At 41.6% G+C, this 24,830-nt stretch overlaps 1 protein-coding gene across 8 annotated transcripts in view; it reads right to left on the bottom strand.

Annotated features, from left to right (window-relative positions):
- The window catches only part of cep63 (centrosomal protein 63), a 112,783-nt gene that overhangs the window by 62,236 nt on the left and 25,717 nt on the right, over positions 1-24,830 (bottom strand). For 7 of the 8 annotated variants that reach the window (XM_087993909.1, XM_087993910.1, XM_043701675.2 and 4 more), the window contains exons 2-6: positions 23,047-23,122; positions 19,522-19,705; positions 2,515-2,610; positions 1,720-1,848; positions 579-692 (exon numbers count right to left, since the gene is read on the bottom strand). In XM_087993909.1, the coding sequence (XP_087850035.1) occupies positions 579-692; positions 1,720-1,848; positions 2,515-2,610; positions 19,522-19,705; positions 23,047-23,090 (567 nt within the window). In that variant the 5' untranslated portion in view covers positions 23,091-23,122. The remainder of the gene's footprint in view (positions 1-578; positions 693-1,719; positions 1,849-2,514; positions 2,611-19,521; positions 19,706-23,046; positions 23,123-24,830) is intronic. The other variant, XM_087993911.1, reaches the window with a different exon arrangement.

Raw genomic sequence — 24,830 nt, forward strand, 5'->3', positions numbered from 1 at the left:
GAAGCAGTTCAGAGAATGTTTACGAGACTAATGAAAGGTATGGTTGGATTCACTAACGAGAAAACAAAACACTAAGTTTTATCTGTAATCACTTATAGTGAGCAGTAAACCCCCTGCCCCTTAAAAAGAATTTGAGGGCCAATCGCTTATTGCGGAAATCAGTGACACTGAGCTTGAAAGAATGCTGCTGGTCCAACATTCTGTGTATTATTACAATGAAGTAGAGCATCTGAACTGGCAATCATTCCTCTGACACTCATTGCCAGCAAACAGTAAATAAGGCAAACAAGAGCATAAATTATCTCAAACTCTGCACTATGTGTATGCAAGATGCTGGATGTTTATGTACCATCTCCAAACCCTTCCAAGTTCAAATAACTGGAAATCACAAAAGGAAGATTTTTCATGTCTACTGAGTTCTGTAAGAGAACAGCCTTGTGATTGTTTCTGGCACATAACCTGTTCCATTCAATTTGATTTCTTTTCAAATGATTGAAGTGCATAAGCTGCCCAAGGTATTTTCAAATGTGCACAAGACAGGTTGCTTCATGTAGCCAAAAGCAGTTCGAGAGTTATACCTGAATAGTTTTGCACTGTTCTGCCAGCAGCTTCCTCTCTGCATCCAATGATGCCACCTGCTGTTGATAATAAAACCTCTGTTTCTCCCATTCCAGTGATTTCTCTCGAAACTCCTAAAATCAAAAATGCTTTCAGCGAGATTCAGTAAATGAGAAAAAAGTCACACCAAAATGAAAAGAACTCACAGAGACAATAAAACAACACACTAGCCTTGAAAACATTCATTTATCCACATTTTTGAAGCATAATAAAATTGATAATAAAACCTGAAACAATCAACTTCTGAACTGTTGGTGGTGCCGAGTTTAGGATGAGATACTAATCTAAGGCTTCAATTCCAAGGAAAATGTAACATATCTATTCAATTATTTGATGGGGAGCTCTTCAACATTCATCCCTCACACAACATTAAAAAGCATGCTGCTTTTGAGATATTCCTGCATGCAAGTCGCTTATCACATTTCCTACATTCTAAGTGACCATGCTTCAAAAGGATTCATCTAAAGTATTGTTCAGCCAACTGACTGTTCAGAAACTGAAAAGACGTTTTGCAAGGTTGGCACACGTAACTAAAAACATAGGAAGCAGGATCAGGAGAAGGTCATTGTCCCATTCAATATGCTCCATCATTCAAACAGATCACGTAAAGGAGGCATTTACAGTTGTGAGGGAATCCAAAACTAAATATTAAATAATCACCGACAGAGCCAATAAGGAATTCAGGAGAAATTTATTTATCGCTGAGAATGGTGAAAATGTGGAACTTGCCACCACAGAGTAGTTGAGGTGAATCATGTAGCTACACTTGAAGTGAAGCAAGATAAACAGGTAAGGGAGACAGGAAGAGGAAAAATAAGACTAGATAAAATAGGGTGGAAAGAACTTGTGTACAGCATTAACCCTGGCTCAGAACAATTGGTCGAACTCCTGGTAGAACAAAACTGCCATAAAACACAGTACACACTTACAATGGTCCATGTTTGCACACTACTTCCACCTTGCAATAGAAAGTCAGGCAAAAACAAAAAAAAGTTATTGCCTAAATAATGAATACACTAGCAGCTGAACACACTGATGAGACTTTATGACAAAATAATCCAAATATCTAAATCAAACAAACTGAACTGAACAACTGTTTACCTCGACCTTCTTGCTCAACCTGTTAAGTTCAGACATGCCTTCCTTCTCTGATCTCTCCTTGACATCCTCCCTCTTTTCTTTCAACTGTCGTCTCTGCAACTTCTCATAGCTTTTCTTCAGTTTCCCAATCTGAAAGTATAAAAGTTGGAATGGGAATTATCCATTTATTTATTACAGTAAACACATACTCCACCTCGCTGTCCACCTTTGCAGCCTGTGTATCACTATGCCATCTGCAATGGGTCAACCACTTTCAGGATTCTGAACAACTTAGCAACAAGTACACTGAGTCAAGGGAATTTCCAGACACATGATAAGCCAATACCTGATACTTTAACATTGAGTTCCATCTCAGGATAAGGTAACAACAGTACCAAAATTCTCCAGTCGTAGCTTGCTTACGAATAGGGCATAAGCAACATCACTAAGTCAGATTTTGGATGGGTACAGATGGCAATAATAATTTGGCCAGATTCGGAGAGAGGCGAAGAGAGAAAATAATCAGCTGTGCAGCCAACAAGCATAGCAACATACACTTGTTGTGGGCATCAAGACGCAGCAGAATTTATTTTGATTTGCACATTGCCCAGCAGTGTGTGCTTAAACACAAATAGTTAGGATGGCCAACTCTGTGAGCGAGGCATGTACAGACCTGGAAACGTGCAATAATCACAGGTCCTCTGACAGAGGGAAGGAGGAAAAGGGTTTGATGGAGTAAGTGACTGAAAAATACAAATCAACATATAATTTATGGATTTTCTTTTAAAAATGAACTGTGTGATATCTTGTCACTACCTCTTCCCGAAATATGTTCAGCTGTGTTTCATATTGCACCACCATATCACGCTGAACCTTTTCATTGTCCTGAAGTTGCTGTCGTAATATTCCCACCTGAACAACAGAAAGAACACTTATTTGTGGAAAAAAAATGAGCATAATTATTTGGCATATTGATATGTACTCCAAAGAATACAGCCCGTACTGCTCACAGCCTGTACTCTTCAAACATAGTGAACAATTCAAACATGGATTAAAAACAAAAACTACTAGAAGTATTTAGCAGGGTAGGTAGTATCTATTGATAGTATCTCCACCCCCTGAAGCTCCCAGCCTCATTCCTGACAAAGGGTTCCAATCCGAAACGTTGATTTTCCCGCTCCTTGGATACTGCCTGACCTGCTGTACTTTTCCAGCAACACACTCTTAACTGTGTGGAAAATGTAACGGTTCCTCTGGGAAATGCAACCAATGTCCAGCTGCATAAGGGGAGAAGAGCAACACTGGTAGGAGACTCAATTAGCACAGGGTACAGAATGGTGTGTAGAATGGTGTGTTACTTTACACTAACACTGATGAGCATTCTTAAGGGGAAGGGTGAACTGTCATAGGAACATAAGAATGGGAGTGGATCATTTAGCCTGTTGAAACAACACCAATGGTCATAGCTGATTGAAACACTTCAGTGTTTTTTATCCATAATCCTGTATGCCATTGGTAATGAGTAAACTATCAACGTCCACCTTGAGCGTACTCAAAAACTGAGCCGCAACAGCCCTCTACAGCAGAGAATTCCAAAGGTTCACAAACCTCCATGTAAAAGTATTTCTTCTTATTTCAGACTAAAACGGCACTCTGCTTATTTTTCAATTGTGACTCATGGTTCAAGAATACCCAAAGACGATAAACATCTTTTCTGCATCTACTCTGTCTATCTCTTCAAGTATTTTGTATATTTCATAGAAACATAGAAGTTAGATGTAGAAGTAGGCCATTTAACTCCTAAACCCCTCTGACATTCAACATGATCATGGTTGATCGTTAGGTTCACGGTGCGGGCACAATGGTGGCTCAGTGGTTAGCACTGCTGCCTCATAATGACAGGATCCTAGCTTCAATTCCAGCCTAGGGTGACTGCTTGCATGGAGTTTGCACATTCTACCCGTGTCTGTGTGGGTTTCCTCTCAATAGTTCAAAGATGTGCAGGGTAGGTGGATTGGCCATGGGAAATTGCCCCATAGTTTCCAGTAATGTGCAGACTATGTGGATTAATCATAGGGAATGCAGGGGTCTGGGCTGCTGTTCGGAGGGTCGATGTGAATGGCCTGCTTTCACATTGTAGGGATCCTATGGTGATTCTATGACATTTAATACCCTAATTCCACCCTTCCCCCATATCCTTTGATCCCTTCAGCCACAAGAGCTATTTCTACCTGATGTTTGAAACATAATATTATAGCTTCAACCATTTTCTGTCATAGTGAATTCCACAAGTTCAATGTTCTCTGGGTGAAAACATTTGTCCTCATCTCACTTCTGAAAGATTTATCCCATATTCTTAAACTGTAATCCCTGCTTCTCAACTCCTCCCACCATTGGGAACATCCTTCCTGCATCTAACCTGTTTCGGCTCATTAGAATTTTACAGGTTTCTACGAGATCTTACCTGATTCTTTTAAACTTCAGTCAATACAATCCTAACCCACTCAATTTCTTCACATATGTCAGTGCTGCCATCCCAGGCATCAATTTGTTAAACCTTTGTTGCATTCTCTGTGTAGCAAGGACTTCCCTCCTCAAATAAAGAAGCCAAAACAGTACTTAATATTCCGAATGTAGCCTCATCAATGCCCTGTACAACTGCAGCAAGACATCCTTAATCCTGTTCTTGAATCCCCTCACTATGAAGATCAACATACAGTTTGTCATCTTTACTGCTTGCTGCACCTACAGGGCTTGCTTTCAACAACTGGAGCATGAGGACACCCATGTCCCTTTGAACATTCCCCTCCTTCAATTTACAACCATTCAAATAATCATCTCCCTTCCTATTTTTGCTACCAAAGTGGATAATCTCATATTCATCCATATTTACGGTATCAGCCCTGCATTTGTACACTCACATAGCCTATCCAAATCACACTGCCACATCTCTGCATCCTCCTCACAGCTCACCATTCCACCCAGCTTTGAGTCAAATCCAAATGTAAGATATTAGTTTCCTCATCTAAATCATGAACATACATTGTGAATAGCTGAGGTCCCAGTGCCGATCCAAGCGATACCCCTCCAGTCAGTGCCTGCCATTCAGAAAAAGGTGTGTTTATTCCTACTCTTTGTTTTTAGTTTGCTAATCAATTTTCAATCCATTTTTAATAAAATCCCACACACTTTAATTTTACACAATAATCTTTTATGTGGGAACACAAAACCCCTCCCCCAATCATGTCTTCGTGATATCAATTGCATATTCCCATTTTTCAGTCAGCATCTTCAACTCCTCTGCTTTCCTCACAATATTCCTTGCATTAAAATAAATACCATGCAACCTTGCCAAGCTCCCTTGTATCTTAACTTAACTATATAAGCTCTACCCTCCAGACTGTGTCATTTTTCCTTCCATGCTTGTCTCTGTATTACCTTCCCTATTGTAACTCCACTCCATATCCCATACTCCTGACAAATTAGTTTAAACCCTCACCAAACAGCACTAGGAAACCCACCCGAATGATGTCGGTCCACTTTGGCTCAAATGGTGTGGTGTGGTAAATAGCGATGAGGAAAATCTTAAGAGTAGAGGATGATATAGATGGGCTGGTCAGATGGGCAGAATTGTGGCAAATTGAATTTAATATAGGAAGGTGTGAAATAATGCATTTTGAGGGGACTAACAAGGCAGGAGTACACGATAACTGGTAGGATCTTCTAAGTACAAAACATCAGAGGAACGTAGGTGTACATGTTCACAGATGCTTAAATGCAACAGGTTAAGGCAACCTAGTCGCCTTTATTATTCGAAGCACTAAATACAAGAACTAGGAGGTTATGATAGAGCAAGATATTAGTTAAGCCACAGCTGGAATACTGTGTGCAGAATTAGTTGCCACAATATTGGAAGAATGTGACTGCATTATAAAGGCAGCAGACATGATTCACTAGGATGTTGCCTGGGCTGGAGTGTTTCAGCTATGAACAGTGTGGCTAGGTAGCCTTGGATTATTTTCTTTAGTACTGAAAAAGCTAAGAGATTACTGATTGAGGCACTCAAAATCATAAGGATCACAGAAAGAGCGAACAGGGAAGAAATTTTTCCCCTTTGCAGAGGGGTCAATAATTGCCGGGCATGAATTCAAAGGTATGGGGCAGGAGGTATTGAGGTAATTTAAGAAAGACTTTTTTCACTCAGAGGGTAGTGAATATCTAGAAATCTGTGTCTTAAAGTACAGCAGAGGCAGGAACCATCAAAATATTTAAGAAGGGCGATCCAAGATGGAGGATGGGAACAAAATGTAGCTATAACTTTTTGTGCAGTATTTTAGGTGTTGCAGCTGATTTCCTTGAATTCCAGGAACAGTTTTGGACCTGCATTGTTTTGGAACTTTGGGGGGAAAAAAGGATCAAAACGATGGCACTTTAAAAAGGAGGAAGAGAACAAAGGCAGAGATCACATGGTCAGAGTGAGAGAACGAGAGAGCAAGAGAGCACGAGTGAGAGCGAAACTGACAGAGAAAGTGAGAAAGAAACTACACTGCTGTCTGACATAGCAGTGAATCTGTACAGCTACTGCCTTTGAGTTCAAGTATTTCTGGACATTAGAATGCATCTAAGAAAAATTAACAAGCAGCAAAATTCAAAACAAGCTGACCTTGGAGAAACCTGTGTGGGAGAGCTCACAGTACAGGAGCAAAGTAGTGCGTGGTTTTTAAGTGTAACTTTGCAGACTTTATTCTAACCAGTGAGTAGAATGGGTTATTTTTGGTTATATGTTTTATTGACATCTGTCTCTTTATTAAAATGTATAAGTATAGAACGTAGGTATTAAGTTTGCCTGCAGCAGTGTTTTTTAGAGCAGTACGATTGTGCTATTTTCTGTAGATTGTTAAGGAGCAAAGATGACCTTTCGTAGAGTGATGTGCTCTTTCTGTCGGATGTGGGAGATTAGGGAGAATTTCCATGTTACTGATGATAATGTGTTTGGTTGTGAATTCTATCAGATCACATGGATCGTTTGGAATGGCAGTTAGAGACAATGAGGAATTTACAAGGAGCTGGGGGTGTGATGGATAGGAGTTAAAGGAAAGGAGGAAAATTGCAGATACAGTCAGGTAGGTGGGTTACTGCCAGGAAAGGTAAGAGAGGGAGATAGGTAGTGCAGGAATCACCTGTGGCTATCCCCATCTCAAACAAGTGTGCTATTTCGAAAAACGTAGGGGGTGATGGACTTTCAAAGGAATGTAGCACAAACAGCCAAGTTTCTGAAACTGAGACTGGCTCTAATATAACAAGGGGTATGGTCCGGTTCCAAGCGACCGATTATGAGAGGGGACACTCTAGTCAGAGGCACAGACAGATGTTTCTGCGGCCGACAGGAAGAAATCAGAAGGATGTGTTGCCACCCTGGTGCCAGGATCAAGGATATCGCGGAGACATTGAAGAATATTCTCAAAGGGGAATGGGTCATTGTACATATTGGAACAAATGACATAGGAAGGAAAAAAGATGAGATTCTGAACGAAGAATACAAGAAATTAGGCAACAATTTAAGATTACTCCCAGTGCTATGAGCTAGTGAGGGTAGGAACAGGAGGAAGAGAGCAGATGAATGTGTGGCTGAGGAGCTGGTGCAATGGAGAAGGGATTTTTGGATCATTAGAATCTCTGCTGGGGTAGAAGAGACCTGTACAAGGAGGACAGAGTGCACCTGAACTAAAAGGGTACTAATATGCTGGCAAGGAGATTTGCTACAGCTGCTTGGGAGGACCTAAAGTAGGAAGGTCAGGAAGTGGGACCCAGGGAGATAGTGAGGAAAGAGATCAGTCTGAAACTGGTAGTGTTGGGAAAAGGAGTGAGTCAAACAGTCAGGGCAGGCAGGAACAAAGTAGAGAAAGAGGTAAACTAAACAGCATTTAATTCAATGCAAGATGGCAGATGAACTCAGGGCATGGTTAGGAACATGGGCCTGGGATATCATAGCAATTACAGAGATGTGACTCAGGGATAGGCAGGACTGGCAGCTTAATGTTCCAGGATACAAATGCTACAGGAAGGATAGAAAGGGGGCAGGGGGAGGAAGTGCAGTGGCATTTTTGATACAGGATAGCGTTACAGTGTACTTAAGGAGGATATTCCTGGGATACATCCAGAGACGTTATTTGTGTAGAACTGAGAAATAAGAAAGGGATGATCACCTTGCTGGGATTGTACTATACACCCCCTAATAGTCAGTGGGAAATTGGGAAACAAATTTGTAAGAAGACCTCCGTTATCTGTAAGAATAATAGGGTGGTTATGGTCGGGAATTTTAACTTGCCAAACATAGACTGGAACTGCCATAGTGTTAAGGGTTTAGATGGGGAGGAATTTGTTTAGTGTGCACAAGAAAAGTTTCTGATTCAATATGTGAATGTAACTACTAGAGAAGGTGCACAACTTGATCTACTCTTGGGAAATAAGGCTGAACCACCGACTGAGGTGTCAGTGGGGGAACACTTTGGGGCCAGTGATCATAATTCTATTAGTTTTAAAATAGTGATGGAAAAGGATGGACAGGATCTAAAAGTTGAAGTTCTAAATTGGAGAAAGGGCAATTTTGATGGCATTACGCAAAAACTTTCAAAAGTTGATCGGGTGCGGAGGTTCACAGGTGAAGGGATGGCTCGAAAATGTTTAATTGCTATGATATCCCGGTCCCACCTTCCTAACCACATCCTGAGTTCACCTGCTTTCTCTGTAAGGAGTCTTGCATTGAAATAAATGCAGCTTAATTTACTTCTTCCTCTGCTTTGTTCTTGCCTGTGACAACAAGAGTCCAGAAACAGTATATTCTTGTAAGGGTGAAAGGCAAGGCTGGTAGGTGTAGGGAATGCTGGATGACTAAAGAAATTGAGGGTTTGGTTAAGAAAAAGAAGGAAGCATATGTCAGGTATAGACAGGAGAGATCGAGTGAATCCTTAGAAGAGTCTCAAGGCATTAGAAGTATATTTAAGAGGGAATCAGGACGGCAAAAAGGGGACATGAGATAGCTTTGGCAAATTGAGTTAAGAAGAATCCAAAGGGATTTTATAAATACATTAAGGACAAAAGGGTAAGTAGGGAGAGAATAGGATCCCCACCACCCACCCCCCAAAAAAATCAGCAAGGCAGCCATTGTGTGGAATCGCAGGAGATGGGGGAAGATATTAAATGAGTATTTTGCATCAGTGTTCACTGTGGAGAAGGACATAGAAGATACCAAATGTGTGGAAATGGATGGTGACATCTTGAAAAATGCCCACTTCTTGAGGAAGTGCTGGATGCCTTAAAATTCATGAAGAGGGGTAAATTCCCAGGACCTGATCAGGTGTACCCTCTAACTCTGTGGGAAGCCAGGGAAGTGATTGCTGGCCCCCTCTGAGATATTTGGATCATTGACAGTCACAGGTGAGGTAGCGGAAGACTGGAGGTTGGCTAATGTGGTGTCACTACTTAAGAAGGGTGGCAAGGAAAAGCCAGGGAACCACAGACTGGTGACTCTGACATTGGTAGTTGGAAGGAATCCAGACGGACAGGACTACATGTATTTGGAAAGGCAAGGGTTGAATAGGGATAGTCAACATGGTTTTGTGCATGGGAAATCATGTCTCACAAACTTGTTTTGAGTTTTTTGAAATGTAATGAAGAGGATTGATAAGGGCAGAGCAGTGGACGTGATCTATATGGACTTCAGAAGGCGTTTGAGAAGGTTCCACATGGTAGACTGGTTAACAAGTTGGATTACATGGAACACAGGGAGAAATAGCCACTTGGATACAGAACTGGCTCAAACACAGAAGACAGCGAGTGGTGGGGGGGGGAGGGGGGGGGGTTGCATTTCAGACTGGAGGCCCGTGACCAGTAGAATGCCACAAGGATCGATGCTGGGTCCACTACTTTTTGTTATTTATATAAATGATTTGGATGTGAATATAGGAGGTATGAGATGACACCAAAATTGGAGATGTAGTGGACAGCAAAAAGGTTTACCTCAGAATACAAAGGGATCTTGATCAGATGGGCCACTGGGCTGAGGAGTAGCAGATGGAGTTTAATTTAGATAAAGGTGAGGTGCTACATTTTGGAAAGGCAAATCAGGGCAGGACTTATATACTTAATGGTAAGGTCCTGGGGAGTGTTGCTGAACAAAGAGACCTTGGACTGCAGATTCATAGTGCCTTGAAAGTGGAGTCTCAGATACATTACCTAGTGAAGGCTGCATTTAGTATGCTTTCCTTTTTGGTCAGAGCATTGAGTATAGGAGTTAGGAGGTCATGCTGCAGCTGTACAGGACATTGGTTCGGCCACTTTTGGATTATTGTGTACAATTCTGGTCTCTCTCCTATAGGAAGCATGTTGTGAAATTTGAAAGGGTTCAGAAAAGATTTACAAGGATGTTGCCAAGGTTGGAGCTCTTGAGCTGCAGGGAGAGGCTGAATAGGTTGGGCTGTTTTCCCTCGAGTGTCAGAGGCTGAGGGGTGATTAGATTAGATTAGATTACTTACAGTGTGGAAACAGGCCCTTCAGCCCAACAAGTCCACACCGACTCGCCGAAGCGCAACCCACCCATACCCCTACATGTACCCCTTTTTACCTAACACTACGGGCAATTTAGCATGGCCAATTCACCTGACCTGCACATCTTTGGACTGTGGGAGGAAACCGGAGCACCCGGAGGAAACCCACACAGACACGGGGAGAATGTGCAAACTCCACACAGTCAGTCGCCTGAGTCGGGAATTGAACCCGGGTCTCTGGCGCTGTGAGGCAGCAGTGCTAACCACTGTGCCACCGTGACGCCCACTAATCTTACAGAGGTTTGTAGGGGGCATGGATCTTATAAATAGACAACCGTTCCCCTGAGTTGGGAGAGTCCAGAACCAAAGGGCATATGTTAAGAGTGAGAGGGGAAAGATTTAAAAGGGACCTAAGTGGAAAGTTTTTTACGCAATGTGTGGTGCGTTTATGGAATGAGTTGCCAGAGGAAGTGAAGGAGGCTAGTACTATTACAACATTTAAAAAGCATCTGGATGGGTACGTCAATAGCAAGGGTTTAAAGGGATATGGGCCATATGTTGGAAAACGGAACCAGATTAATTTAGGATATCTGGTCAGCATGGACGAGTTGGAACCCAGGGTTTGTTTCCGTTCTGTATATCTCTATGACTTGAAGCGTTTAGATGATCAATTGAAACATGATTGGATACAAATGCTGGAAAATTAGGCTGAAGAGCCTTATTTCCATTTCTGTAAGACTCCAACTCACCACTGAAATCTAAATAGTCACAAACATTAAAAAAAGTTAACAAATATTTAGTGACTGCTCCAAAAACAAAGATGGCCACTGTGGCTGGAATTGGCAATAATCTTTCAAAGAAACTCCAAGTCACCCAGACAATCAATGCATCATTTATTTCCAAAATTCATTCATAGGATGAGGGTGTCCCTGGGTTGGCCAGCATTTATTGCCCAGAGGGCAGTTAAGAGTAAACCACATCGCTATGGATGTTAGTCCAACCAGGTAAATTGATGGATTTCCTTCCTTAAAAGACATTAGTGAACCGGATTGAGTTTCCTCACAATCAGTAATGGATTATTGGTAATCATTGATTCTTAAACCCAGATTTTGATTGAGTTCGAACTCAGTTCATCAGAATATATCCTAGGTTTCTGAAGTGACTGTCCAATGATAATACAACTAGCTCATTGTCTCACTTCATGTACCTCCTAATGGGATTGGATTGCTTACCACTGTGTTACAAGGTGCACAGAAACCGATTATCTCTAAGGAAAAGCCTCTACACAACAGGAATTAACTTCTGGAATGGGTCATAAACAGTGGGTTATCTGCAATGCAACCTTTATCTCAATGATAAATATTCTCCTTCCATGCTGCCAATGAGAATCAGAAGGCCTTTGAAAGAATTTTAAAAGAGAATAAAGTGTCTCCAACTCCTTATTGACTGGCAAGCTAGTCAATCACCTCAACAAAGGAATTCCAGACTGTGAACTCTCAACTTTTAGATTCCATCTTGAAAGCAAGAAGATTTGAGGGCGACACGGTGGCACAGTGGTTAGCACTGTTACCTCACAGCGCCAGAGACCCGGGTTCAATTCCCGCCTCAGGCGACTGACTATGTGGAGTTTGCACGTTCTCCCCGTGTCTGCGTGGGTTTCCTCCGGGTGCTCCGGTTTCCTCCCACAGTCCAAAGATGTGCAGGTCAGGTGAATTGGCCATGCTAAATTGTCCGTAGTGTTAGGTAAGGGTGGGTTGCGCTTCAGCGGGTCGGTGTGGACTTGTTGGGCCGAAGGGCCTGTTTCCACACTGTAATGTAATCTAATCTAATCTAAACTGATCAGCTTCAGTTGTTCTGCATGTTGTTAAATAATTTAAAATTATTAAATAAAATAAATAACTTTATCCTTTTCATACAGATCTTCCTTTGGATGTTTATAAGCATGCAAGTGCTGTGAAATATCTTCATAGGCAGGAACTGGAGAATTTTGATGGGAGGCGGCTGTTTGAGGGTAAATCTACTTCGGACATGTGGGAGTATTTCAAACTGCAGTTGATAAAGAGTTCAGGAATAGCATGTTCCTGCAAGAATGAGGTATAGGTGTGCTAAGTTACACAAAGCTTAGATGACTATGAATGTTATGACCTTGGTCAGAAAGAAAAAGAAAGCATTCATAAGGTCTGATGAAGCCCTTGAAGCATATAAGTTAACAGGAAAGAACTTAAACAAGGAGTTAGAAAGGCTAAAAGGGGTCATGAAAAGTATTTAGCAAACAGGATAAAGGAGAATTCCAAGGCTTTTTACACATATGTAAAAAGCCAGATGGCAGCCAGGGAAAGGGTTGGCCCACTCAAGGACAAAGGAAGGAATCTATGCGTGGAACCAGAAGAGATAGGTAAGGTTCTTAACGAACGCTGTGTGTTGGTATTTGCCAAAGAGAAAAAATTGGTGGAGGATGACCTCAGGGAGGGAATGTGTTGCTGGAAAAGCGCAGCAGGTCAGGCAGCATCCAGGGAACAGGAGAATCGACGTTTTGGGCATAAGCCCTTCTTCATTCCTGATTCTCCTGTTCCCTGGATGCTGCCTGACCTGCTGCACTTTTCCAGCAACACATTTTCAGCTCTGATCTCCAGCATCTGCAGACCTCACTTTCTCCTCAGGGAGGGAATGTCAACTTTCTAAGCCAACTTGCTATTAAAAAGGAAGCGGTGTTGAACATCTTAAAAAGTATTAAGGTAGACAAGTCTCCAGGTCCTGATGGGATCTATCCCAGAATATTGAGGGAGACAAGAGAACAAATTGCTGAAGCATTGACAGACATCTTTGTATCCTTGTTGGCCACAGGTGAGGTCCCAGAGGGAGAATAGCCAATGTTGTCCCATTGTTTAAGACGGGTAGTAGGAATAATCCTGGAAAATACTCTGAATCTTATGTCAGCAATAGGGAAATTATTGGAAAAAGATTTTTAGGGACAAGACCTATATGTATTTAGAAGCAAATGGACTTATTAGCGATAAACTGCATGTTTTGTGTGGGGGAGATCGTGCCTCACTGACTTGGTCGAGTTTTTTGAGGAGGTAATGAAGATGAGGGAAAAGTGTCTACATAGTCTTCAGTAAAGCCTTTGAAAAGGTCCCTTGTGGCGGCCTGTACAAGAAGTGAAATCAGATGGGTATTAGGTGAGCTGGCAAGATGGATACAGAACTGGGCTTAAGTCACAGAGTAGAGGTGGAAGGTTGTTTTTCGGAATGGAGGGCTGTGGTGTTCCACAGGAATCAGTGCTGGAACCTCTACTGTTTGTGATCTACGTAATTGATCTATGTTCTAATTCAGGTGAAATACCAAAGCATTATGTCACTCACTGGAACCTTGGCACCACTTACTTCATCACTCCCCGCCAGCCCAAACTTCAACAATGCGCACTTATCCCTATTATAACGCGCGCACCAATTCTGATCAGCACCACCCCAACCCCACCGCAAACAATGCTCACCATTCCAACAATGCTCACTCCCCTCCCAACCCGCTGCTCAACATCCAGGATCTTTGGCTCCTTACTTTGGTTAATGTTACAGCAACGGCAGTATTGTTGGAAGTGTGGGTTGAGGATGAGCATTCTCAAGGAATACAGAGGATGGGAATGACTTCAGGGCATACAATTGGAGTGGGGAAGAACCCACGAAGAAAGCCTGGTTCATTTAAATGAAGTGACATTCAACAACTAATGACAGCTCAAGGTATAACCCTTCAAAAGGAAGGGAGCCAAAGGAGTATGATGTGGCTGCAATTGTGCTCTCTCGGCCTTCCGATTCAGCTCAGAGTTGGATCCACAACGTAGGCAAGACAAAACAATGTGAAAAGTTGAGGCCATTCTTTTAGAGAGGCTGCTCTCACTCTGCTGCTCACCAGAAGATCTGGGCCATTAATTCGGAAGCAAAACAGTATGGCGATTCGAAATTTTGATTAAAAACAGAAACTGCTGGAAATGCTTAACAAACCCAGTCGTAACTGAGAGAAAGAATCCGAGATAACATTTCAGGTCAATGACTGTTCAGATTAGATGTCCTGATGAAAAGTCATCTATCTTAAACATTAATGCAATTTCTTTCCCAAAGGAACTATCTGACCTTAAAACTATGATATAGGAGGAGAATTAGGCCATTTGGTCCATCAAGTCTGCTCATGGCTGATATATTTCTTAGCTTCATTCTCTTACCTTCACCAGTGACCCTTGATGCCTTTACTCATCAAGATCTATCCATCTCTGTTTCAAAGACACTCAATGACTTGGCCTTTACAGTTTTCTGCGGGAAGAAGTCCCACAGATTCACTACTCTCTAGTTGAAAAAAATCTTCCTCATCTCAGGTCTAAAGGGTCATCCCTTCACTCTGAGGTTGTGTCCTTGGGTCCTAAACTCTTGTCTTAATGGAAACATCATCTTCATATCCAGCCTACCCAGGCCTCTCAGTATTCTGCCAGTTTCAATGACATCCCCATTCATCATTCTAAACTCTTAAGTACAGGCCCAGAGTCCTCAACTGCTCCTCATATGACAAGTCCTTCATCCTCAGGATTAATCTTGCAAATCTCTTCTGGATTCCCTCCAAGACCAAGCACATCCTTCCTTAGGAATGGTACCCAAAGCTGCTCACAATATTGCAAATGAGATCTGACCACTGCCTTGCACAGCATCAGCAGTACACTCTGTTGGATTCTAGTCCTGTCAAAATGAATGCTAACACTGCAATTGTCTTCCCAACTGCCAAATTAACCTGCATGTTAACATTAAGAGAATCCTGAGCTGGGGCCTCCTAAATTCCATGTGTTTCAGATTTCCAAAACCTTTTCCCATTCAGAAAATAATCTGTGCCTTTTTTTCCTTCCTACCAAAATGCATAACCTCACTTTCCCACATTGTATTCCATCTACCACTTCTGTGCCCACTCTCCTAAGCTGTCCAAGTCCTTCTGCAGCCTCCGCGCTTCCTCAACACTACCTGTGCCTCCATCTATTGAGTATTTGTAGCAATCTGCTTTTATTACGTTATTCCTCCTGACTTGGAAACAATTTGTGCAGCTTAACCGTGATCAGGACAGTAGTTTGACCATAAACCTTTGCAGTTTAAAAAAAGCTACAATATAAAGAACTAATGCCACCTAGAGGCACAATAAACATACAGTGCAATGATAAGCCATGAGAAACATGCTCTGAGAATACGAAAGAAACACCAGGGAAGACCAACTTTCAAGGTGACAAATAATAAGGAACCAGTTACAAAAACAGAGTCTTGCTCATGCTGTTGGAGAGAGTTTAAACAAGCTAGAGACAGCATTGATTATAGATCACCAGAAAAACAGAATGGGAAATGGAAGGCAGAAAGTTATCTGGAGAGCTTGGAAGGCAAAGCTAACAAAGATTTGGAGTAGAAATAAAAGAAGACTGGAGAGACAACTTATTAACTCCCTCAAATGCTGGTAGACCTGCTGCACTTTATAGCACTTGTTGTTTATATTAGATGAAAAAGGAAGTTTATTGTGCGCAGAGTTTGTGCAAAACAAAATAATATCCAAATGGAGAAATACAGTAAATAGCACAAATAAGCTAAGGACACAGATTGACATGTGAAACTTTGAGTTACAGAAATATACAATATAGAAAAAGGCCCTACAGCCCATTTCATCCTTGCCAATCAAAAACAACCATCTCACGATTCCAATCCCATTTTGGGACACTTGGCCCATATCCCTTTATGCATTGGCATCGCAAGTGCAAATCTGAGTACTACTTAAATGTTATTAATGGTTTTTGCCTCTCCCACTTTCAGGCAGTGAGGTCCAGATTCCCACTATCCTCTTTCCTCACATCTCCTCTCAACTTCCTGCCCCTTCCCTAAAATCTGCCCTGGTCATTAATCCCTCCATCAAGGGGAAAAGTTTCTTCATGTCTACTGTATTTATGTCTCTCAATTCTAAAATCTCAATCATATCTCCATCAATCTCTTCTGCTCTAAGAAAACAATTTCAGTCTATTCAAACTCTCTTCATAGCTCAAACCCTCCAGCCTAGGCCACATTCTGGTAAACCTCCTCGACACCCTCTCCAACACAATCAATCAATCAACCTCCTATAATGGGGATTCCAGAACTGCACACAATATTCTAGCTGTAGCCTCATCCACGTTTTATACAGTTTCAGCATAACTTCTTTGTTCTTAAATTCTACGCCTCAGCTAATAAGGGCAAGTATACCACATGCTTTCTTAACCGCTTTATCCACCTGTCCTTAAGGGACTTGTGTACATGCACAAAGTCTCTGATCCTTTTTGTTTCCTGGAATCTTCTGCTTCATGTATTCCCTTTGTTTCCCTGACCAAGTGCATCATCTCACATTTATCTGGATTTAATTCCATTTGCTACTCACCAGCCCATTTATATTCTCCCGCAAGACTAATAATTTCCTCCTCACGACTTAGAATCCCACCAATTTGTGTATCGTCTGTGAACTTACTGCTCAACTTTATTTTCAAGTCTAAATCATTTATATAAACCACGACAGCAAGGGTCCCAACATTAACGACGTGGGACCCTATTGGATACAGACTATCAGTCAGAAAAACACCCCTCAATCATCACTCTCTGTTTCCTCCCATGGGCTCTTGCCTTTGTTATGAGTCTCCCATGTGTGTCTTTATCCAAACATTGGAGTCCAAGCAAGCTGCATCAAAAGCATTGCCCTCATCAGTACACCTGCACAACTTTTTGAAAATTGATGGGGATATGATTGAGATTTTAAAATTGAGAGACATAAATACAATAGACAGGAAAAAACTTTTCCCCTTGATGGAGGGATTAATGACCAGGGCAGATTTTAGGGAAGAGGCAGGGAGTTGAGAGGAGATGTGAGGAAAGAGGGTAGTGGGAATCTGGAACTCACTGCCTAGTTGGTCAGACATGACATTACCTGAACAAAACTGGGCTGACTGATCTTGATTAACCCTGCCCCTCCAATTGCAGATTAATTCTATCCCTCAGAATTGCATCCAATAGCTTCCCCACAACCAAGGGTCGACTGACTAGCGGAGTCTTTAGCTATTACTAAAACGTGGAGATAGGCAGGGTGGCAGCTTAATGCTTCGGATTGAAGTGTTTTCACGTGCGATAGAGGAGAAGCAATAAAACATTATGGTGCAGCGACAAAATGGATCAAAGAAATACTTATAGCCACAAAAAGAGATATATCAAAAATATGTTAAAAAACAACAAAGGAGCAAGCACACTGGGACTGTACTATAAACATCAAATAGTATCCCTGTTGTCTTATTTTAGTTTCTATCCAGGAGGATATAAATTTAACTCTGCTCATTTTTCCTTGTTGACATTTTTACACTGAACCCCTTGAATACTCTCCATTGCTCTGATGTCTCTCCTGCTAATGGAAGGATCTTCTCAACATCCACTCTACCCAGACCTTTCAGTATTCTGAAAGTTTCAATTAGATTGCCCCTCATCTTTATAAGCTTCATCCAATGTAGACAGAGCCCTCAAACATTCCTCATACGTTAAGCTTTTCAATCCTGGGATCATTCTCGTGAACCTCCTCTGGACCTGCTCCAGGGTCAGTATATCCTTCCTGAGATACGGAGCCTAAAATTGCTCACAATATTCAAAAAGAGGTCTGACCAGAGCCTTATAAAGTACATCCCTGCTTTTATATTCTGGTCCTCTAGAAATAAATGCATTTGCCTATCTGACTTCCAACTCAACCTCCAAGTTTACCTGAAGAGAATCCTGGAATAGGAGTCCCAAGTTCCTTTGCACTTCAGGTTTCTGAATTTTCTCCCCATTTAGAAAACAGTCTGTACCTCTAATTTTTCCAATCTGCATGACCTCACACTTTCCCACGTTGTATTCCATCTTCCACTTCTTTGCCCACTCTGCCAATCTGTCTAAATCCTTCTGCAGCCTTCCCACCTCCTGAAAACTACCTGCCCTTCTACTTATCTTTGTATCATCTACAGACTTAGCCAGAATGCCCTCAGGTGCTTAATCTAGATTGTTAATGTATAAAGTGAAAAGTTGTGGTCCCAATACTGAATCTTGCAGAATTCCACTAGTCACCGGCTGCCATCCTGAGAAGGACCCTTTTATCCCCACATTTTGCTTTCTACTAGACAGCCAAGCTTCTATCCATGCTAGTACCTTGCCTCTAACACCATGGGCTTTTATCTTACTCAATAGCCTGTTGTGCGGCACCTTGTCAAAGGCTTTCTGGGAGTCCAAGTAGATGATATCCATTGCTTAACTTGCTCATTTCCTCCACAAAGATTTCTAACAGATTTGTCAGACATGACCGCCCCTTGATGAAACCACGCTGACTTTTCCCTATTTTACCATGTATTCAAGTATTCAGAAATCTCATCTTTCACAATGAACTCTAAAATGTCACCAATGACTGAGGTCAGATTAATCGGTCTTTAATTTCTCATCTTTTGCCTCATTCCCTTTTTAAATGGTGTGGGGGGGGGGGTGCACACTAACAATTTTCCAGTCCTCTGGGATCCTCCCTGACTGCTGAAAGATCAGCACTAATGCTTCCACTATCTCTTCAGCTCTCTACTTCAGAACTCTACGGTGTAGTCCATCTGGTCCAGGTGATTTATTCATCTACAGACCTTTCAATTTTTCTAGCACCTTCTCCTTGGTGTTGGCCACCATACTCACCTCTGCCCCTGACTCTCTTGTCATCCATCATAAAGACTGATGCAAAGTACTTGATCAGTTCCTCTGTCATTCTTTGTTCCCCATTGTTATATCTCCAGTATCAATTTCTAGCAGCCCAACGCCCACTCGTGCCTTTCTTTTACCCTTTATATATCAAAAGAAACTTGTAATCTTCTTTGATATTTCTAGCTAGCTTACCCAATTTCTATGAGATTAAAGCAAGCAACCAGTTTCCGAGGAAGCCAAATACATGTTTAGCCAATGAGAACTCAGTGGCCTCAGTAATCTGAAGACTCTGAGCAGACCGCCTGCCACCAGCACACAACTGAAACCTCTATCTCACTCATCAAGATCAGCCAGACTCCACATTCTCATACTCAGCTGGTCTGCTGCCTGCTTCGAGACTCATTGTTAATGGACTCACCACACTCACCATCTTTTAATCACACCTGTGGGGAGACTATAACAATCCCCTCTTGTAAATAAGAACATGACAGCAACTTCGAAGTGTGCCTGACCACTTCCAGTTGTGGGGTCGAGGGAAGTTTTGCTCCTACCTCTGTATGTTTCTGGTCAAGCAATAATCGAAACGCACTGAGCTCCTGTTCTCGGACCTTCAGCCTGGTTTCCACCGACTGGAACTGTGCTTCCCATTCAGACTTTTTCTGGGCTACCATGATATCAATCTGCTTCATCAGCTCCTGCAATTCAGCCTCACAGGTGGTAAGACCATTGTTGCAACTTGGTTCAGTCAAAGCCAATAAAATCAAAGAGAAAGAAATTTCAGAAGTTTGAATAAAATCCCTTTCTGAAATGACTAGGCAATAAAAGGCATCAGTTAATACAACAGTTTCAGTAATGGTGGAATCCATCTGGTTCACTCATGTTCTTTATAAATAGAACCAGCCCCAATCCGAGCCGAGTTATTTCAGTACTGTTACAACACTGACATCTAACCAACAATGTTGAAAATTGTTCAAGTACATCTTGCACACAAAAGAAAACAAATCAACCTGGCCAATTACCATCCCCTTAGTCTACTCTTGGTGAAAAAGATAGAATAGGTCATCATCAGTCCTATCAAACATTGCTTACTCAACTTTTGGTTTTGGTCTGGACATTTCAGCTCCTGGTCTCATTCCAGATTTAGTCCATACACTGACCTAAGAGCTGGATTATACAGGCGAAGTAAGAATGACTGCCCTAGACACTGGCAGCATGCGATCAACTGCAGCAGTGTGGCATCAAGAGGCTCTAACTAAAGTAAAATTAATGTGAATTGAGGGGATAACTCTTGAATGACTGGAGCCATAACCAGCATACAGAAAGATGACTGATCATCTCAGCTCCAGGAGATCACTCAGGTGTCTCTGAGGTCAGTACCCTCAGTCTAACAACTACAACTGCTTATTCAATGATGTCCGTAAGAACAGAACGGGGATTGTTTGAACAATGTTCAGAACCACTCACAACCTCAGATAGAGAAGTGTCAATATGTAACAAGCCCTCTTAAGGCTTGTGCTGTTAAGTAGCAAATAGTATTCCAGTCAAACAGGACCCAGACAATGAGCATCTCCAACATGAGAGAATCTAATCACTGAAGCTTGGCAATCAATAACACTACCATCACTGAATGCAACCTCCACTGTCAACATATTAGGGATTACCATTGACCAGGAACTGACCTGGTCCGGCCATATAAATCAAAACAATAGATCAGAGACGAATAATACACAATCAGTCTCCCAAAGCCTGTCCACTACCACCATCACCCCCAACCAATACACTCCTCATGCTACTCCTACATATCTTCCTTAGTCACTTGTCCCTCATCAACTATGTACAAATCTCAACACTTCCTCAAAATGTACAGAATAAAAAAATAAGCAATCTAATAGAGCTGTCATATTCAAACATAGAATCCCTGCAGTGTGAAAACAGGCCCTTCGGCCCAACAAGTCCACACCGAGCCTCCGAACAGCAACCCACCCAGACCCATTTCCCTACTCTATTGCTCTACATTTACCCCTGACTAATGCACCTAACCTACACATCCTTGAACAATATGGGCAATTTAGCATGGCCAATTCACCTGACCTGCACATCTTTGGATTGTGGGAGGAAACCAAAGCACCTGGAGAAAACCCACACTAACACGGAGAAAGTGCAAACTCCACACAGACAGTTGTCCGAGGTTGGAATCAAACCTGGGTCCCTGGCACTGTGAGGCAGCAGTGCTAACCACTGGGCCACTGTGTTGCCCTACAGATAATTCTTCATCTGTAAAATTGAGAAAGATGACCTCTTAAGAGGTCAGTCTGTTATAAAAATATGTATTTATCCGCTTAAAACAAAGATAAATAATTGCTTATGAAATGATTAAAACCATCAATAAAAATTCAATCCTTCCTGAGGTACACAATCTAAACATTTCGAAACCCAAAGAAGCATTCATAATAACCCTAGTCATCAAAGCAAATTTGTGAAATATCAATAATGGAGTCCATTTAAATTGAAACACAAGATGGTATCTCCTGTAAGCTGCAGATACTGCTTCAAAGCAGACTCAGGTGACTGTGCAAACTCCACACAGCCATTTTCCCTGTGACTGCATCGGTTTCCTCTGGGTGCTCCTGTTTCGTGACACAGTCCAAAGATTTGCAGTCTAGGTGGAATAGCCATGGGAAGTGCAGGGTTAAAGGGTTAGGGTGGGCAGGGGGGTAGGGTGGAGGGTATTAGGTCTGGGTTAGATGCTTTTCAGAGAGTTGATGTGGTCTCAATGGGCCAAATGGCACACTTCCACACTGTAGGGATTCTAAGATTCTATGACTGACTGTCAATCACTGGAGCACAGCTAGCATTTGGATTATTTTTGATGCTCAACAATGTGACTACCTCTTTATCAAAACTAAAGATCACTAAACATAATGAACTCAGTCCAAAACATGACAGGAGAGTTTTCTAGCACATACTTCTACAGTAACGAATGCATCATGGTACTTTATCCTTGGGAAAAATAAAATATAATGTGAAGTCACCACAGTCTACCGCAATATTGACTTGCACTTTGTTTAGAGAGATAACTGATGCAGGCTTAACCTGAATGTCATCACAGCTCAGCTGAGGAGAGAGGTTGAGAAGGGGAATCCTTTATGCTAACCTCGGCTGGCATGGGAATTGAACTCTCACTGTTGGCATTACTCTTCATCACAAGCTAGCCATTCAGCCAACTGAATCACAGGTTTGGATCCTGTTCATCATTTTAAAATTTTCTTCCCACTGGAAATATAATCGCATAATGTAACAGTCCCTGTAAATTGCATAGCCATATGGTCGCGTCCAGACAAAAGCCAGCCCTTTTAAATTATCATGTGCACAGCCACAAACTTTATAAAGATTATCCATGCACTCCAAAAAAATGAGAGAATTTTATCCCAAACACACTTATTAACTGAAATCCATTTGTTGGCTCAAAAACATCATGATTAATTGCACCATTTGACAGAATTGTAACGGTGCTGGAGGAGCCCATTTGGTCCGCTGTGCATAGATCACACGGGGCGGCATAGTGGCTCAGTGGTTAGCACTGCTGTCTCACAGGTTCAATTCCAACCTTAGGCGACTGTGTGGAGTTTGCTCGTTCTCCCTGTGTCTGCGCGGGTTTCCTCTGGGTGCTACGGTTTCTTCCCACAGTCCAAAGATGTGCAAGTCAGGTGAATTAGCCATGCTAAATTGCCCATAGTGTTAGGTGCATCAGTCAGAGGGAAATGGGTCTGGATGGGTTACTCTTCGGAGGGTTGGTGTGGACTTGTTGGGCTAAAGGGCCTGTTTCCACACTGTAGGGAATCTAATCAAATCTAATCATTTTCAAATAAGTCCAATCCTTTTTTGAATACTTCAATTGAACTGAGTTAAAATAAATACATAATATGACAGTTAAATTTATGCTAGATTCTCAGGTTTGGTTAACATGAGGAATGACAACACAGCAACGCAATTTAGAAGCTATTTACCATAATGGCAAAAGTGGGATTAAGCCCTCAAATATTTTCTAAGAACAATCAACAAGTTTTTCTACTTACCCATCTTGGCCAAAGTTTTGCATTGCTTCCAGTAAAGCCTCCATTTCATCCTTTCCGCCCAGCTTCAGATGGACAACTGTACACACAGGCCAGAGTTAACATGTTTCCTTAAAACTGTATTTGCCATACTTTCCTGACAACTAAACTTTAATGTTTTACTTTCATCATATTTCTCAAATCTGGAGTCATCTCACCCTTTTCTTTCACACTGAAAACATTTTCACTTCCATAATTTTTATATTACCCTTCTAACTCCTACTCTACAATCAAAGCAGAATCGTAGGTTAAATTCACTTTGTTATCGCATTTCTTAACTTAGCTCTTTCAATCACCTGGTAGTGAAAAATGTCTGGGGCTGTGAAAAAAAAGGGGAGTGGAAATGATTGGATACATATTTCATTGATCAGCATAAACAATGCACATAATAGTGTGTTCACAACTGGACATCAGCCTCAGGAACGAGGGACTTCAGTTACCCAGAAAAATGGGATTATTTGAGTCAGTTTGTCTTGGAGAAGAGAAGATTGAAAGGAGACTGGATAAAGATGTTAGAAATCACGAGAGATCTGGTCAGACCAGATAGGGAGAAATTGCTCCTGTTAGTGAAATGATCGAGCACAAAGTGGCACAGATTTACTTGGCAAAATAGTACAACAATGACATGAAGAAAAATTTATTTATGCAGTAACTGGTTGGGAGATGGAGTGCACTACCTGAAAATGTGGTGGAGGTAAGCTTCAATTGATGCATTAAAGAGGGATTAGGCCTGTCCCAGTAGCAAGACGAAGGAGTGGTACAGGGTAAATTGCTTCGCAGGTGAACCAGTGCACACACGATGGGCTGAATTGTAGTCTCAGTACTTGAACAAATCTCTGATTCTGACTAAATTATTCTGTACCTGCTAAACCAATCACCTCAAGAAGTACACTACCTGAGTTTTTTTTATCTGAAGTGAATACAGCTTTAACTTCTTCATTACTGAATCACCATCATTCACAACTTGTACTTTCACTAGAAACCAAACATTTTTGGTGCTGATTTACAGCATCAGCAGTTCTTTTGGTTTTTATTCAATTTTCAACATTAGCTTTACTTCTCTTCACTAATTAACATGGCACTACCTGGTCCTAAATCTTTCTTTCTAAAGAAAATCTTGAACTATAATCAGTCTCCCCACATACTAATCATTCAGCTATTAATCAGACACCATCCACCAGTATTTCACTTGTTATGACCAGACCTTGGGTGAGGTTCCCCAATTTTGCATCTTCAAGCCAGTTATCCCAAATGATTTAGCTCCTGGGTGAGGAGAAATCAATGGGCTGTCCTTCTTTATTTGCACATATCACGTCAACCAATTGCAACAAGGTTAATTTATAGTCACTCGTAATTTATGAAAATACAGTGAGATGCACAACTCGGCACCATTTTAATTATAGAAATTATATTTAACAAATTGAGACAAAGTTAGAACAAAGTTCATCTCTTGTTCACTCTACAGCTCCTGGGCTTCTGGAGCGGCTACGGGATGTGGCTGTAGCCGCCAGAGGCCACCAAAGGATCCAATTCCTGTTGATATAGCCCTTCCAAACTCAAATGGACTTATGCTTTAAAAAAGAGCCAAATTAACCAGGTTTTCTTACATTAACAAAAATAATTTATGAATTACTATACACATCAATAAGAAATAAGAGGTGAGTTTAAAAGGTAAGATAAAAGTTTAGAGAAAGCAGATACATGAATCAGTATCTTGTTGATGGGATAGTTGAACATTTGCAGCCGTT

The sequence above is a fragment of the Chiloscyllium plagiosum genome, unplaced genomic scaffold (genome assembly GCF_037043375.1).
Source record: "Chiloscyllium plagiosum isolate Xiang-an unplaced genomic scaffold, Cpla_swu_hap1 HiC_scaffold_13, whole genome shotgun sequence".
NCBI lineage: Eukaryota > Metazoa > Chordata > Chondrichthyes > Orectolobiformes > Hemiscylliidae > Chiloscyllium > Chiloscyllium plagiosum.